The sequence below is a fragment of the Mytilus californianus genome, unplaced genomic scaffold, assembly GCF_021869535.1.
Source record: "Mytilus californianus isolate M0D057914Y unplaced genomic scaffold, xbMytCali1.0.p SCAF_14, whole genome shotgun sequence".
Taxonomy (NCBI): Eukaryota; Metazoa; Mollusca; class Bivalvia; order Mytilida; family Mytilidae; genus Mytilus; species Mytilus californianus.
Genome location: NW_026262626.1, coordinates 113480 through 132045, shown reverse-complemented (window position 1 = coordinate 132045; position 18566 = coordinate 113480). Strand labels below are relative to the sequence as shown.

Genomic DNA, 18566 nt, shown 5'->3' with positions numbered 1-18566 from the left:
TTGGCAAAACCTTTTGGAATTTTGGGTCATCAATGCTCTTCAACTTCGTACTTAATTTGGCCTTTTTAAATTGTTTTAATCGAGCGTCACTGATGTGTATTTTCTAGACGATGCGCGCGTCTGGCGTGCAAAATGTTAATCCTGGTATTTTTTACATTAACAACAGAGTTCTAACCTGTATATAATTAAACAAAGTAAACATTTTCAGGATTATGGAGACAAGAACGATCGGACATTGTCCTTATATTGTATGTAATACCACCTGAACGCCTAGTACAAAGTAGCTATTACTTAACAGTCGTAAGATGAGATTACAATATTTATTAATGTACCACTTTTAAATAACTTTGTATGTTAGTGAACACTGTACCGAAAGTTTCATACCAAATATTGTTCACCTATCATGTGTAGTTTTTAGTTCACTTACAAAACACTGCGGACCTGTTCTTGCATATTGCCTAAGAGACAGACCAATTCGAACAAACTAAAAACTAACCTAACCAACGGACCATGGAAATTAGGTTGATATATGTGAACGGAATTATACTCATAATCCTAGAGACAAACAAATTCAACTTGAAAAGGAAAATAAGGTCATTTGCAGACACAATTACTTGTTGAAAATGTTAATCTTATGCAATCTCTATGTATTTTGAGCTTTTTGCCTACGAAAAATCCTTTTTACAAAACCACTAAGACACTTGTAATGCCAAGTAAAGATGGTAGTACAAAGACAATCTGTAGGACACATCGAGGTGTAATACGATTACGGCGCAAATTGTTTGATCATTTTAATTACAATTATTATGTCATAATACTATTGTTTAAGGTCATTAAATTCTTCCTTTATCTCTTTAAGAACGTCTGGTTTTGTGTAGATATCCAATGCTGTCATTGCCAAAGCTTTTGATATAGCTAATGTGTATGGTTGTGCTGCTTGGTCTCCTTTAAAATAGGAATACATAGCAATTAATGAGACTTCCTCTATCAAATACAATTCAGAAGAAACCACATAGAGCAGTAGGTATATAAAATGGGGACGATTACCGGCTTCATTACAGTGAATATATAGATACGGTATTCGTCAATTACTCATTTTTTAATTTTTCTTTTTGTTATATTAATTGTTACTCTTCTTTAACTATTTTGACCATATAATCTCTGCTCAAAACTGAAAGATGGAGTTGTCATACAAAAAGGATACATGGTAAAACCTAAAATTAGTTTATTTCACAGTTTTTCAACTGGGAAATGCCCGCCGCAAATCTATAAATACCGACAGAACAAAAAGCAATTAGTTAAACTAGATAAATAAGATATGGAAGATACCAAACGGAGAATAAAAACTCTCAAGTCGGAGACAAACCCCCAAAATTATGGCAAGTCATAAAAAATGTCGGAAAGTAAAAACTAAAAACATCAACACGAACCCCGCCAAAAAGCCATGGGTTCCGGAAGGGTCAACTTGATATAATTCAAATTAATAGTCAATCCTGATACCACTGCTTCTTTTTGGGAGAGTTAACTCTTACGTGATGAAAAAAATGGTTCGTACAAAAGGTTTTCTGAACCTAACATCATCAGGATACTTGATTTTTTTTTAAATTAACCAGACATATCTGTGCAGTTTGATGGACTTGTATGTCAAGGAATAGTATGCTTTCAAGTAGTAACCAACTATGTACCTCTTTCTCAGACTTGTTGTGTACGGATGAAGCAGAATTTATACTAGAAAGTGAAAAGAAGCTAACAGAATCCTTTAACTTTACGATCCGCTATACATGTGGGTCCTTTCACTGAAAATTTTGACATTTGTTGGCTATATTGAACGCATCTTTCAAATCGAATTTAAAAAAGAAAACCAAAAATGCATCTTGGTTTGCTATATACCTTCATACCAGTATTGTTGTCTGATCTGTCATGTTACCGATTGTGCCCTATTCCCTATTGTGATAATTTGACTGAGGGTGGATTCGCATGGCAAGTGATGCATGCATAACATGAGACCCTGTCGACGCAACCGTTCTCGCTTCTTTTGGAGTTTATGCGAGTCACTCCGTTTGTGTTTGTTACCTCGAGTTGTCTCTTCTTAGTCAGTTTTCAAGAATTGAACATCAGTAAACTACAGTAGCCTTAATCTAGATATTGTGTTCCCTCTTATTTTGTAGGAGTTTTTTAAAACGCGTCTCTAAACTGAACAGTCTGAATTTTCACTCTTATAGAAGTATCCATAGATAATTGTAGGAGTTAAAATGATAGTCTGACGGTTGGTATTTGAATACACTTGACATTGGAATAATATTCAATTCATTCCATAGATTAGTTTTCAATAAATCAAATTTTGTATACAAGACACAATCCATGGTGTGTGTTTATTTACCAGGATTATGCAGATTAATGATGAATTTGGGGATTATCTGGTATTGTAAACAAAATGCGCAATTACTTACCCGAAGCTGTTGTGAATCCTTCGTTGTGGTTGCATATTTTTGTGCCGATATAATACTTAGGATGTATACTCGGAACAATCCTTGATACATTTCCCATGTCCGTGGCACCACCATATTTAAGTACCACATCCGGATCATTGTCTATATGGACGCCAATAGATGACGCATTATATTCAAACAGCTTTGCCATTCTGTTATTTGACATTAAAGCGGAATAAAAGTGATCGGCAAATTTGTATGTTGCCTATGAAAGAAAAAGAATGATAACTAACATACTAATGTGGATGCAATAAAGACGCATTTCTAACGTTTAGTTTAAGAGATGTGGTGCAAGTTGGGATAATTGCTCAATCATTTCATTTTGATGGGAAATATACTAGCGATAAAAAGCGGTAAAAAAACGTTGCATTTTTCATGTTTCTAAGATATGTCAATATTTCAATCATTTACATTATATGTTCTCGTATTCTATAATTGAATAAAGTTTATGTTTAAGAACTTTTGCAGGTGTACAAGTCCTCTTTTTTTTAACCTCGTCATGGTCCATGAATAGGTTAAAAGATAGTTGTTTAGGAGCATTTTGCATTCTTTCTGACAGTTGTTTTGATTTTACAGAACAGATTAATAGAAATAAAGCAATATCAATTTAGGTAAAAATTGCCACCGGAAGCGCTTTCTTTTTACTTCCACGACGATTTTGTTGTTTTGGAATCAGGTTCATGTTGACCCTATGGCTAAATTTGCTGCTTTTTCACCTCAAAATTTACTCTGAGTACAGAAAGACCTGTGTATCTGGAAAAGTTTCAAGGATTAGCATGCACTAGATAAATAAAATTCAAATGCATTTTATTTTTTAGAAAATTTAAACTTAACTGGATTTTGGAGTGCACTTTTTTCCGTTCCTTCAGAAGGTGTCAAAATAAACAAAGAATTGAGAACTTCCCCATAGGTAATAATTGAAGTGAACTGTATTGATTGAAATGGATAATAGAGGGATAATAGATACCTGACAACAATTGGTGATTTTAACTGTGTCACTGAGTGGACCATATCAAGTGAAACTCAACTGTTTGTTTATTTTATCATCTTCTGCAGGGACGAAAAAAAGTGCACTGCAAAATCCAGTTAAGTTTCTTATTTTCTAAAACATGAAATGTATTTGAATTTTATTTATCTAGGGTATGCTATGTCTTAAAACTTTTTCCAGATACACAGGTTTGTCTGTACTCAAGGTAAATTTTGAGATGAAAACTCAGCCATTTTAGCCAAAGGGTCCACATGAACCCTTTAAATATGTATCGATATTCGATAATTAAATTTAAAAAAACAGTTATCAACAAAGACTGAATAATAGAATTTGAGAATGAAAATAGGGAACTTGTCAAAGAGACAACAACCCGACCAAAGAGTAAAAAACAGCCGAAGACCACCAATGGGTCTTCAACACAGTGAGAAAATCCCGCACCCAGAGGCGGGCTTCAGCTGGCCCCTAAACAAATATGTGTACTAGTTCAATGAAAATGGACGTCACACTAAACTCCAAAACATATAAATGAATTAAAATTAAAAAACATACAAGACTAACAAAGGCCAGAGGCTCCTGACTTGGGACAGGAGCAAAACTGCGACGGGGTTAAACATGTTTTGTGAGATCTCAACCCTCCCCCTATATCTCTAGTCAATGTAGAATAAACAAACACACAGCAATACGCACAGTAAAACTCAGTTTAAAAGAAGTCCGAGTCCGATGTCAGAATAGGTAACAAAAGAAACTAAGCAAAATGACAATGATACGTAAATTAACAAAGGACTACACTATATATATAGCAGTTACTGACATGCCAGCTCCAGACCTCAATTAAACTGATTGAAAGATTATGTCTTCATCATATGACAATCAAGCACAATCCCTCCCGTTAGGGTTTTAGTATCATACCATCATAAAATATATGAGACGAACATAACCCGTATCATGCCAACAACTGGTTTTAGAATAAATTTGTTTATTTCCGATGCAAAGACCGTATGAGTGAATCAATATTAATACCAAAATATGCCATCTTTAATGACCTGACAACAGTATCGTAACTATATCCCTTCTGAATAAGTCTGTTCAACGGTTTGGTTAGCTTTTGAGGTGAATGTCGACATTTCTGTGCTTTGTATAGAATATTACCATAAAAGATTGGATGTGAAATACCTGAACGTATAAGATATCTGCATGTTGATTTATATTTACGAATGATGTCCTTGTACCGATGATAAAATTTACGTTGAGAGTCGGGGTCAGCGTACACATTTTTTTAAAACTAGAAACAATATTGATGATTGTGGCCAAGTAGTTTCAGAGGAGAAGATTTTTGTAAAAGTTAACAGACGACAACTATAAAAGGCATTGACATGAATAATGTGAAACAACTCAAAGAGAAAACTATTTGCAGAAAATATAACAAAACAATTTAAGAAAAACAAATATGACAGACATGAACCACCAACATATTATATTTACGAATCATGTCCTTGTACCGATGATAAAATTTAGTAAATGTTTTGACTAGTTTGTGATAACGAAAACCCTGGTGTAATAATTTTTAGGTAATACAGAGGTTTCTTTCGTTAAAATCAAATACGTTGTTACATACACAAGCGAATCGAACAAGTTGAGATATATAAACACCATAAGATGGTGACAAGGGAACGTCACCATCTAAAAATGGATAACTAACAATAGGAAATGAAAAATCATCTCTTGTATCATACATTTTGGTATTAAGCTTCCCGTTAAAGATATAGATATCAAGATCCAGGAAATGGCAGTGTTCATTGTTAATATTAGCTTTATTTAAAGTCAGTTCAGCAGGATAAATCTCTTTAGTGTACATACTGAAGTCGTCATTATTGAGAACCAATATATCATCCAAATATCTAAAAGTGTTATCAAATTTTTGTATCAGATGTTGTTTCGATAGGTCTTTGTTGATTTTAGTCATAAATTGTAACTCATAACAATACAGAAACAGGTTATCATAGAGGTGTTCTCGCTCGGACACACACTCCAGTATCTAGTATATTATAAAAGCATAAACCTGAAGCACGGGGAGACGTTTGGTTATGTCTGCTGTTTCCGTTTGCGAATTATATGCAACGCTAGACCTCAGATCACTGTGAGCAAAGCGGTATTTATTTCCTTTTATTTGTGACTGCGCGTAAGATGTCTAAAAAAATGTTAATTTGTGCATAATTATTTCAATGTTTTACGTCTTATTTCACAAAACGCTGACACAGGCATTTTTGCGAACAAAAATTAAAAAAAAAAAAAGAATTCATGAACAATACACGTATCCGTCGTGAGGAGTTGGCTATCATTTGGGTGTCTTCAAAGGCATTATTTAAATAAGATTTAGACACATTATAATTTAACACTTTAGGTTTGTTATATTGTTGAAGGTTTCTTTTATGAATGGATTTGATTGCTGTACACCGTTACGGTAATGGGCAATTTCAAAAAATTGATAACTGTTCACAAGAATTGATGCACATAAAGAACAAGCATTTGCATAATTTCAAGTTGTAAATGAAAACAAGACAGATAGAGAAAGTGATTAAAATGATTTGAACTGATATATTAGGATTGGTATGATTGTCGAAGCTACAGTTCATAAATGTTAACTTTAATATTATTATTATAAACATATGCACTTGCATGGTACTACAATCTGTCGATATATATATTTTGGCATTGCACAAGGTCATGTTTTTCTCTGATTGTTAATGACGTAAAAAAAAAATCCATTGGATGTTGGAGGTGTACTGATTGATATTTTAGTCTAAGATACATGATTTTTTTTTATTAGTTGTTATTAGCTTTGAACAAGCTGTTAGAAACTGCGAGTACTCTCAGATCTGTATTTTTTTTGTTAGGGATGAGGGATGGATATATACCCTGCCAAGTCCGGTCTGTGTTTTTGTTTGATATTTTTCTGCTTTGTATCGATTTGATGAGTTAAGCCTTTTTCAACTGATTTTTATAGTTTGTTCTTATGTTGTGCTTTTACACCACTGTCTAAGGTTAGGGGTGGGTTGAGCGCTCACAAACATGTTTAACCCCGCCACATTCTTTATGTGCCTGTCGAAAGTCAGTGGTTGTCGTTTGTTCATGTCTGTCATATTTGTTTTTCGTAAATTGTTTTGTTATACATTAGGCCGTTAATTTTCTCAATTGAATTGTTTCATATTTTCATGTCTGGCCTTTTATAGCCGACTATACGGTATGGGTTTTTCTCATTGTTTAAGGCCGTACATTTGCCTATAATTCCTTACATCCACTTCATTTGAACTTGGGTGGATATTTGTCTCATTGGCAATCATACCAAATCTCCTTTTTTTATATTTAATGTTCAGATACATGAATAAAAGGAGCAACACAACTAGACATATAAAACAAAAAGACATCAAGAAGTCAACATAGGGTCAATTATGTTCTTAGACCTTATCGCTATTTGGGAATCTGCGACACTTGAACTATTGACGTGATATAACCATCACTTTTCCTTTGTGACGTCAGACATTTTTTATTGTGACGTCAAAATTTTACGGGACCCTTTGCAATGTTCAATAATGGCGGACAAATAGCAATAAGATGTATATGCCAACAGACCTGGGGTTATTAAAAATGTAATTGTAATTAGCTGTAATTAATTACAATTTTGCAAGTAATTCAATGTAATGTGTAATTGAGCATATAATATTTTCAATTACATGTAATTGAAAGTAATGAATTACATTGCATTTTTTGTCATGTAATTATGAATTACTTTTCAATTACTTTGAATTACATTCAAATAATTGCTGGGAATTTTTTTAACATTTTTGGCCTTTCTGATGCAACTTATAAATTTATTTTTTCCTATATTTAGTATGCACTTGGTACTTTGATTTTTTAAAATACTTTTTAAACTTTTATCATGATGAAAAAAATATAACATACCTTGATATTTCATTAATCATTATAGGATGTATAATAATCTTTATTTGTATTTAGTTCATTGATTTTTTCACATGTTTACATTAAAATATAAAAATTAAAAACATTACCAATTTATTTACATACAATTTATAAATATGTTGTTCTAACAATAAACTATAATCTTAGCCTCAGGTTATTCCTTTCACTCAACTAATTAGGATGTACAAGTTTGCTCCTTGATTAAAATGCCAAAGGCATTTATTTTAAACCATCATATGTATATGTTAAAATCTGTACAGATTGATATTTAGCACATACTTACAACTTCTCGTCCAATCAAATTGCTTATATTTGCCTTCTAATTTTCATAGTACATACTTTTCCCGTGTACTAAGTAACTACGCATGTATGACCACAAGGGTAAGATTTCATTGTATCATAATCAAGATATTTAAAACAAAAATTGCCGCTAGCCATTTTGAAATAAAATGCTGTGTTCCAAATTAAATTAAATAGTTTGTAATTAGTTTTCACGTTGATTTTTAAATATCCTGCTATTAAAATCTTTGGATCTAAAAAATGTTTTTGACAATTGCCATTTCTTTCATCGAAATTTGTACACTACTAGACCGATAGTTTGTCGTTTCAAAAGTTTCAAAGACAGGGAGCTAGTACGATACGCAGCTTCAGCGTTGAAAGGGACCCGTTTCGGAGTGAATGAACAATATCCAAAAGAAATAAATGACAGGAGAAAGTTACTGTGGCCCTACTTCAAAGAAGCCAAAAGTCAAAAACGGAAAGTTCACCTAAAAAAAGATCGGTTATTTATTGACGGGGCTGAATTCATCCCACCCGACAGAAACGACGAGGCAAGAATGGAGACAAATGAAAGACAATTATATATTGGACGAGGGGCACGCCCGAAAACTACCACCTATGGTCCAAATAACCAAACAAGAAACACTGGTCGAGACCCCCGTAAATTGCAAATCCAAAGTTAAAGAGGTCAAGGAGGATTAAAGGACAGCTATTGTCAACCGAAGTACTCGAGTGGAACAGATTTTCACCGTAGTAAAAGTGTTAATACTATTCACACTGACTTTACTTATAAAGAAAACAATAAATTACAATTATTGATACTAAATGTATGTGGTTTAAAATCCAAACTTCTATATCCAGAATTTAGAAATTTATTACAAGACCATGATATTGTTTGTTTCTCAGAGACCAAATTAGATGACTTAGATGATATATCTTTGGAAAACTTCACTTTTTATTGTAAAAATAGAAAAAAATTCTCAAATTATAGATCAGGTGGTTTAGCTTTTGGCCATAAAAGTGTTTTTAAAAATTATATCACTCCGATAGATACAAATTGTCCTTTTGTCTTTTGGTTTAAAATTTGTAAGAAATTAGTACAGCTACCACAAGATCTAATATGTGGTGTGATCTATATTCCACCTATTAATACATTATATACAGCAGATGATGCTATATCTGAGATAGAGATAGAATTGCATAATATGTATAAAGATTCACAATATGTCTGCTTATTTGGCGATTTTAATAGCCGAACTGGTACCTTAGCTGATTATTATGATAAGGATGATTTTGATGATACATTTGTGAATGAATTGATTGATTTTAATGAGTTCTCTGAAATAGGCATTTTAGACGACCTTGGTATACCGAGGAAAAGAAACTCTCAAGATCAAACAGTAAATACATATGGCAGAAAACTTATTAGTTTTTGTAAAAATAATAACATATTTATATTGAACGGTCGATTTTTATCTGACAAAGTTGGTAAGCCAACAAGTCGTAACTTAAGCGTAGTTGACTACGTATTGGGCTCTGCAAATATGTTTCACAAAATTGTTGATTTTGAAATTATGCAATTTAGCAATTTATATTCGGATATTCATACGCCAATCTTTTTACAACTAGCTTGCAATGTAAAATCGGACATGCTAAAAGTAAATACATGTATTAGAAATAATGACAAATACATAGGTAAATGGAAACATGAAAAGAGTACTGATTTTACAAGTAACATAAACAGAGATGAGGTTAATGAATTATTGTCACATATCTTAGAAATACATGATGATATTAGTAAAGTGGATCAAAGTAGTGTAAATGAAATTGTTACCAATGTTACTAAGATTTTGCTTGATTCAGCAGAAAAAACTTTTGGTGTATTTACGAAAGATTGTAGTAATTCAAAAGAAGATTATAATAATAAAGAATGGTTTAATCTCGATTGTAAAAATAGTAGAAAAGATTATAGAAAGTCATTAAGATTGTATAAACATTATGGGTCTAATATTTTCAAAGTTAGACTACGAAATAATGAAAAAATATATAAAAAAACTATGGATGATAGCATTCGTCTCTTTAATCATGATTTGAAGAAGAAAATGAAAGCATTACGTAAGAAAAATCCACGTGATTTTTGGAAAATGTTCAATAAGTTTAAACGTACAGTGAATAATGACATTGATATCAAACAGTTTTATGATTTTTTTAAAGAATTGAATAAAGATAATCTTAATAAAGCGAATATTGAACTAGATAACAATTTTGATACTGATAGATCAAATTATTTCTTGAATAAAACAATAACAAGAGACGAGGTTATCAAAGGTATACAAAGTGTTAAAAATAATAAGTCACCTGGTGACGACTTAATAATAAATGAATATATTTTATCATCTTCTGAATTGATGTTAGATATATATGTATATATGTTCAATTTAATTTTCGATACAGGTTTCTTACCTGAAATATGGCTTTTAGGAAATGTTATTCCAGTGTTTAAAAACAAAGGTAGTAAAAGGGAACCGAAAAACTATCGGCCAATAACGTTACTATCCAGTTTAGGTAAAATATTTACTTCCATTTTAAGCAATAGACTTTGTGATTATTTAGATGAGTTTTTAATTTTACAAGAAAATCAAGCAGGTTTTAGACCAGGATACAGCACAAATGATCATATTTTTGCTCTTTATGCCTTTTTTGAACTCTTGAAATTAAAGAAGAAAAAGTTTTATTGTGCGTTTATTGATTTTCAGAGAGCTTTTGATTCTATTCAAAGAAATCTCCTTTTATTTAAACTTTTGAACAATAATATTAACGGAAAGTTTTTCCGAATTATACAAAATATGTATAAAGATATAAAATCCCGTATTGTCTTCAATAATGAGAAATCTGACTTCTTTCCTTGTGAAATTGGGGTACGACAAGGTGAAAATTTATCTCCTGCTTTGTTTTCTGTATATCTGAATGATTTACAAGCATTTTTAGAAGAGTTAGATACAAAAGGTTTACAGTCAATAAGTGCAGACCTAGAAAATGAACTAGATGTGTATCTGAAGATTTTCTTATTGTTATATGCTGATGACACTGTTTTATTAGCGGATAGTAACACTGAATTACAAAATATGTTAAACAAATTTGCAATATATTGTAACAAATGGCAACTTAAGGTAAATGTTGATAAAACAAAAGTTCTTGTTTTTGCTAATGGTAGAATTCCACAAAATTTGAATTTCTCTATTAATGATACTGAAATTGAGATTGTTAAAAATTATAAATATTTAGGAATATTCTTTTCAAAAAGTGGTTCATTTTTACAAACTAGAAAATATTTAAGAGACCAAGGAATAAAGGCTATGTATTCTATCTTGAAGAAGAGTAGAATTAATAATTTATCTATCGAATGTCAACTAGATCTCTTTGATAAGGCTGTTGTACCTATTTTGTTATATGGGTCAGAGATTTGGGGTTTTGAAAACTTTGACTTATTAGAGCGGGTGCACCTAAAATTTTGCAAACTCATTTTACATTTAAAGCAATCAACCCCAGACTGTATAGTTTATGCTGAACTAGGCAGATTCCCAATACTTCTTTATGCAAAAGTTCGTATGATAAATTTTTGGGGCAGAATTATAAACGGTAAAGAGTGTAAAATTTCTCATGTTCTTTATAAATTATTACTTATAAATCTAAATAACTATGGTTTTGAAAGTAAATGGTTGATTTATATAAAAAATGTTTTAGATAATTGTGGAATGTCTAATATTTGGAATATGCAGTTTGCTGACAAATGGGTATCAAAAAGTGTGGAACAAAAACTTAAAGATCAGTTCACACAATTATGTTTGTCACATATAGATAGCTTACCTAAATGCCTATGTTATAGAATTTTTAAGACTAATTTGAAATTTGAGAATTATCTCAACATATTGCCTAATAATTTATTATTTGTATACTGCAAATTTAGATGTGGAAGTCACCGGTTACCAATTGAGACGGGAAGATGGCGAGGCTTGTCACGAAACGACAGACTTTGTCATCTCTGCGATTCAAGTGGTATTGGTGACGAATATCATTACATCATGACTTGTAAATCTTTGGATGTAGAGAGAAAGAAATTTTTACCTGAATATTGCTGTAAAAATCCAAATACATACAAATTTAACGGTTTATTTAATTCAGACAATACTATCATTTTAGAAAAATTATGTAAGTTTATAAAAATAATACAGGTGAAAGTCAGTCCTCCAAGTTAAGTTACGTTTGTTCACACATGTGCATGCTTATATATACATATATGTAATTGTAGATATATATTTTCTCTGTAACTATGACATGTAGTTTTGTGAGAATAAAGTTCATTCATTCATTTAAATAAAGGGTAATACATATGGTTCTTTATACCTTGATTAGAGTACAACGATATCTTAAAATTATGATAATGTAATAATGTATCATCCATGCAATTACTTTGTTTGTACACAAAAAAGTGTGTACTATGAAACCTTGTGAAGGGAAATTAAAGCAACTTGGTGATAATTTTTTAAACTTTCTTAAGGAAGGTGATCTATTTCGTCATGAATTGATTGATTTATTAATTATCGTTTGCTTAATTTCCAGTGGCAAATATTTCATGCATGTTCAGGACGATGTCATGAATTGAAAAACTGTGATTATGTCTGAAGATAATGTGCCAATTATATATATAAACATATTCTGATAAATCTTTTAGTTTTTACTTTCAAATAATAAAACAAAAACAAAAACACACAAAACCTATAATCTCTGATCTATTGGTAGTTGCTTTTTAATGCCTATCTGCTAGACTATATCTATGGGGACAAACTATCTATATGTTTCAAATTTAGTATAGCTTTAGTTTTTAGTGAAATTAAAAAATGTTTTCAAAACATGTAAAGCTTCCACTGCAATTTAATTATTGCCTGCTTTTGGTCAATTTATTTGGTCATCTTACCATGTAAGAAGAACATGTATAGTAAAACACCGCTTTATATCAATATACATACTTACACCAGCAGCTACCATCTTTTCATTCTGGAGTCAAGGGCCTTTTGAAATCACATATTTTACAATGATACTAGTGAGTAGATTTACAAAACTTCGTTAATGAGCTTCGTTTTACAAACACCTGTGATACAAGTAGTCAGCCAAAATAAACTATCAATAGACCAATTAAAAGATTACTCGAGTTGTAAATATGTGCTAAATTGGATAGTCTATGAAAAGGTATACACTATGAAATTAAGAGCTCGGGGCAAGCCCCTCGCTCTTAATTTCATAGTATATACCTTTTTATAGACTAACCTAGACTTAAACACTTTCTACAAAATTTTAAATACAGCAGTCAAAACATATAAGAATGGAGTTCAATATACTTAAACAATTTTGAATTGCCAAAAGACAAGTCTGGAAAATGCTACCATTACTCTTCTGTAATAAATGGAAGCTTTAAAGTTACTTCAAATTTCACATAAGGTAAAGAAGAAAACCTTTAAAATCTAAATTAACATTTTTAGAAGAAACTTTAAATTTAGGAAAATTATTTTAAGAATAAAAAATATATTAATTTGGATCCATATATATATATATATATATATTTTTATAATTTTTTTCATAAAAATAAGAAATGCAATCAAATAATCAGTATTTAAAATCTAATAGTGATTAAATGTAACAATGACGTTAGAAATTTGAAAACTTGTCCAAATGTTTTCACTGTTAAAAATTGCATGTATATATATAAAAAAATTCATTCTATTCTAGTCTGGTGTCATTTTTATGATATCATTCTAAATGATATAGCTCTTGTTTATGTCTTTGGACGAAAAGTAATTGAAATGTAATTAATTACATTGGCAATGTATTTGTAATGTAATTAATTACATTTGAAAATCAATGTAATTGTGATGTAATTGATTACATTTAAATATCAATGTAATTGAAATGTAATTAATTGCTTTGGCATGTAATTGACCCCAAATCTGGCAATCCCCCTAAATCGTTCCGAGTGTCAAAAAAGTTATGAAATGTGTACCTTACATCCTGTTGCAGTTGCTGCACCTTCGATACAACCAACGAGTTTCTCCTTTAAAATATCAAGCTCTTCGTCTGTTGGTGTGCTGAGGTAGTATTCGAGTTCTGCTTCATTAGGAATAATATTTGGGACATCCCCTCCCTTTTTAATTATACCTGGAATAAAGAAATGTGCGTTGGCAAAGGTAACGCAGTTTAATCAATTAGACGTTTATACTCGTTTTATGCATCATGCAAACCTATATGATGAATAAAAAATGACAAACTACAATGGTCATAAGTAATTTAAAGATTCGGCTTACATTATCAGCTCGTAAAAATGATCGTAAAATGAGAATAACAGTAAAGCAACTATCGATTCCAGTTTTCTATACATCCGACATTAGGGAGCTACCATTTGATTTTTATGGGGGGGCTAGGATGAAAAATGTTGTCCTGCCTTTTAATTTTTCCCTGTATTCGGTCCTGCTTTTTTATTTTTCACTCTATTCGGTCCTGCCTTTTTTTTTTGTAGTTTATCCTGACTTTTTTTACATAAATTGTTATCCTGCCTTTTTTTTTGCAAATAATCTCATCCTTCCTTTTTTTTTAATCAAAACTCCTGTCCTGCCTATTTTTTTCAAATTTCATCCTAGCCCCCCCATAAAAATCAAATGGTAGCTCCCTTATTGATAATTGCTACAAACAACCCTACGTTAATGCGTGTTATATATATACCGAACGCTTTGCCCAGTGATTTTAAACCGATATGAACACATACAGTTTTTTATAGATTGAGTAACTTTGGACACTTAATTTTCTACCAATCTTTCAAATTTGCTGCACGATATAAGATATAGCTTTTGTTTTTGCCCAGTCAAGATTGAATAAGTGTCTTCTTACAACGACAACTTGTGCGAATTAAACTTGTATTACTTCTTACCCATAGCTCTCCACATTGGTTTCATCTGCTGTCTCATACATGATATATTGTTATAACAGGTTACTGCTGCGTCTAAAGCATTGACTCCGTCCCAGGGGAAAGACGATGCATGCGATGCCTTTCCCGTAAAAGTAATGTGGACTCTGAAATGTAAAGACGGGTCATTATTGGCGACTGGGTTTTAAATACTGAATTAAATATAGGAACTACGCTATGATATTTTTTATCCATCAACACGGAAATGTTTATTCTTATCCCTTAATTTCAAATGCAAATAGGCATAGTCACAACACATTCCATAATATTTCCTAATTTGTGGTTTAATGTCGGATTAAAAAACTAAATACTCTGAAGATTGACTGATGTTTCACATGAAATGTTTACCCCCTTCCAGAACATCTGGAATAATAAGTTATGTTAAAGATTTTACTTATTACTGAAGATCCAAAAACTTTTATTTAAAGATGAAGAAAAGCAATAATGTGGCGATTGTTCTTGTCAATCAAGAATTTACAGAACTTGACTCTGCAATGTATATATAAACTTACGGAGTCATAGCAACCATAAGAGGTTTAGATAATGTGAACTGTGATGGATGAGCCATCATGGCCACATCAACGTCGTCAAATACACCTGCAGCTATCATGTATGACTTTCCGCATTTCCCTTCTTCTGCTGGTGTACCAATTACTGACAGCTTTAAATAGATACAAATGATAGTATCAGATAACAAACGATGCTAACAAACGCTTGTGTTTTTGTCAGCTTTTATAAAAAAAAAAACAAAAAAAAAACTTTATCTTTCAATTATTTTCTTAGGATAGCAACGATTTTTTAATTGTATTTAACAGCGGAGATGTGACAAATCTTACCCTGTAATGCATGCAACATCTGACATAGATAAAATTTCTTCTATCTTTTAATTCAAGATCCTTACCTTTCCGCATTTCAGGTTTTTTGTTGACATTGCTTCCTTTATCGCAATTCCTGTAGCCACGCCTACTTCTGCGATAAGATTATGGCCACATGCATGTCCTATATTAGGTAAAGCATCATATTCACATATAACTGCAATATGGGGCTTTCCATCACCATAAACAGCTCGGAAGGCAGTGTCTAGTTTGTACTTTCTAGTCACATCAAATCCGTTTTCCTCAAGAAATTTTGTGAGCACTCCATGTGCATGAAACTCTTGGAAACCTAGCTCTGGTGTTTTCCAAATGTCTTGGCTGAGGTCATTGAGTCGTTTTTTATTTTCTTCGATGAATGTACAAGCAACAGACTTTATGTCAGACATACTTTTATGGTTAACTTCTACAATTAAAATCAAAATTCAATCTGACTTAGTATTTATATGATGTTGAATAAGTTGACGACTTTCGTATGCATAAATTGTTTATAGGTATTAGCTGTTGTTTAGTGTGATATAATTTGTCACGATAACTTCACAATGACATTCTCAATGAGGTATATATGCATGTGCTCCATGACAAACTACAGATGTTTACAAACACAATTACAAATAGGTTGGTGCAAAGCTGAACCGTCTAACATTATGCATTATATAAACCGCTACTACCATGACTACAGTTTTATTGATTATAATAAGTCATAATATATATTTATAGTTTTGAACGTTGTTTTCAATTTAGACTTGTTTATATTTTTCGTTTGGGCTTGTATTATATTTGCCTTCGGGTTTATATGATCCGTTCATCCTATTTTGACTCCTCAAAATTCAGGAGTCTATCCTAAATTGAGGTAAATTGTATGGCTTTCCTAATACCGTTTCGATTCCTAACATCACTGAAGAGACATTAATTGTCGAAATCCGGATATGGTGTACAAAAACCTTTGCACCTTTCGTTTGCGGTATACCATCTTTTCCGCAAGTTTATTGTTTTCTGTTTAGTATAAAATTTATACTTAAGATCCATTTATTACATCGGTGATCCGTTTATTTGGCAATCGCCAATGGCAGTCAGCAGGGTTTAAGAACATTTGTTGTTCGACCTGTTAGTCAAATGCGTTTTGTTAAAATATACCTTTTCACTTTTTTGGTCTTTTGGAAAATGTTGTTTGTGCTGTATTTAGACCCCTCTAACAAGAAATTTGTTTTGCATGCACACGTATAAAAATTGCGGTTTTTATCCAACGCAATCATAGGTTTGAACGTTGTTTTCAATTTAGACTTGTTTATATTTTTTCGTTTGGTCTTGTATTATATTTGCCTTCGGCTTTATATGATCCGTTCATCCTATTTTGACTCCTCAAAATTCAAGAGTCTATCCTAAATTGAGGTAAATTATGTGGCCTTCCAATAACCGTTTCGATTCCTAACATCACTGAAGAGACATTAATTGTCGAAATCCGGATATGGTGTACAAAAAATCTTTGCACCTTTGTTTGCGGTATACCATCTTTGCCGCAAAATTATTGTTTTCTGTTTGGTATTAAATTTATAGTTAAGATCCATTTATTACACCTTGTGATCCGTTTATTTGTCAATCGCCAATGGCAGTCAGCAGGATTTTAGAACATTTGTTGTTCGACCTGTTAGTCAAATGCGTTTTGTTAAAATATACCTTTTCACTTTTTTGGTCTTTTGGAAAATGTTGTTTGTGCTGTATTTAGACCCCTCTAACAAGAAATTTGTTTTGCATGCACACGTATAAAAATTGCGGTTTTTATCCAACGCAATCATAGGTTTGAACGTTGTTTACAATTTAGACTTGTTTATATATATATATATATATGTATATATAAGCAATCAGCATGTAACACTATCCTAAATAATAAATTCAAGAATCAGAACGAGTCAGTACCAGCTACTGTAAATATGCTAGATCGATTGTGTAAATGTTAAATCTGCTTTCCTTACTTTTGGGTGTTACATTGTAATTGTACACTTTGTATTTGTGTTTCTGTCAATGAAATTCTGTCATAAACATATTGAAAATTATTTGTATACAAACTGTGTAAACATAGTGTCCTTGATAAGTTCAGTGTCTGACAAAATCTTGTCTGAATTCTAAATACTGTAGCTACAAACATTAGTTCTGAAATTTACTCGATTTAAGATTTATGGAAGACCATTAGTGTTTATAAACAGATTATAACGTTCATAGCTTTATTAGTAAGTATAAAAGGGATATGCTGTTAATAATTCGTTAATCAATACTCTAAATTAATTTTTGTATTAAGAGTACTTCAAGTCTTTGCATCAAATATTCATGAATTACGAGAATACATGTAGCATACTTTTAGTGTAGGAAAATATACACATTTTCATATTTTACGGGAATGACGAATAGCTAGGATATCCGCGTTTCCGTATCATGTATCGTGCTAATCGAATGGCAAATCATTGCTGGTCCCATGCATGAAACCTACGTTGAAACCTTATGAGAGATCCTATTACCATCTTCTTCAGAAGCCCTCAAATTTATAAAACTAAGTCATAACTTCTTATACTTACGTCAAAATTTCATCAAACTGTAAAAAAAATAAAATAACATAGCATGATAGATCAACATACAATATTGAAGCTCCTTCTAAAAAACCTTATCTTTTGTACAATTCTTTCGATTTTTCCGATACTTCCTCCGTACTATTAGAGAAGCCAGGGGCCGCCGACTTTTTTCACACACACGAAAACTTTACGTAAAATTTCTCGTAAATCCTAAATATTTGATTGGAAGCCTATACGTCTAAGATGCCAACATAAAACAATCAATTGAGGACGTAAATACGTATAATAGATATTAATTTTAATGAAATGCAAAATGATAACTTGAACTTTATTAATCTATCAGAAATGGGGAAATTAACAATTATATCTAAAACCTGCCAACGC

At 31.6% G+C, this 18566-nt stretch overlaps 1 protein-coding gene across 1 annotated transcript; it reads right to left on the bottom strand.

Moving 5' to 3' along the window:
- Positions 1–213: 213 nt before the first annotated feature.
- LOC127723969 (peptidase M20 domain-containing protein 2-like) lies at positions 214–17792 on the bottom strand. The gene is made up of 7 exons (XM_052230678.1): positions 17686–17792; positions 15648–16024; positions 15259–15407; positions 14711–14853; positions 13790–13944; positions 2451–2694; positions 214–945 (listed from the first exon to the last, which is right to left on the bottom strand). The coding sequence occupies exons 1-7, from the start codon at positions 17762–17764 to the stop codon at positions 818–820; spliced, it is 1275 nt and encodes a 424-aa protein (XP_052086638.1). The 5' UTR covers positions 17765–17792; the 3' UTR covers positions 214–817.
- Between the last annotated feature and the right edge of the window lie 774 nt (positions 17793–18566).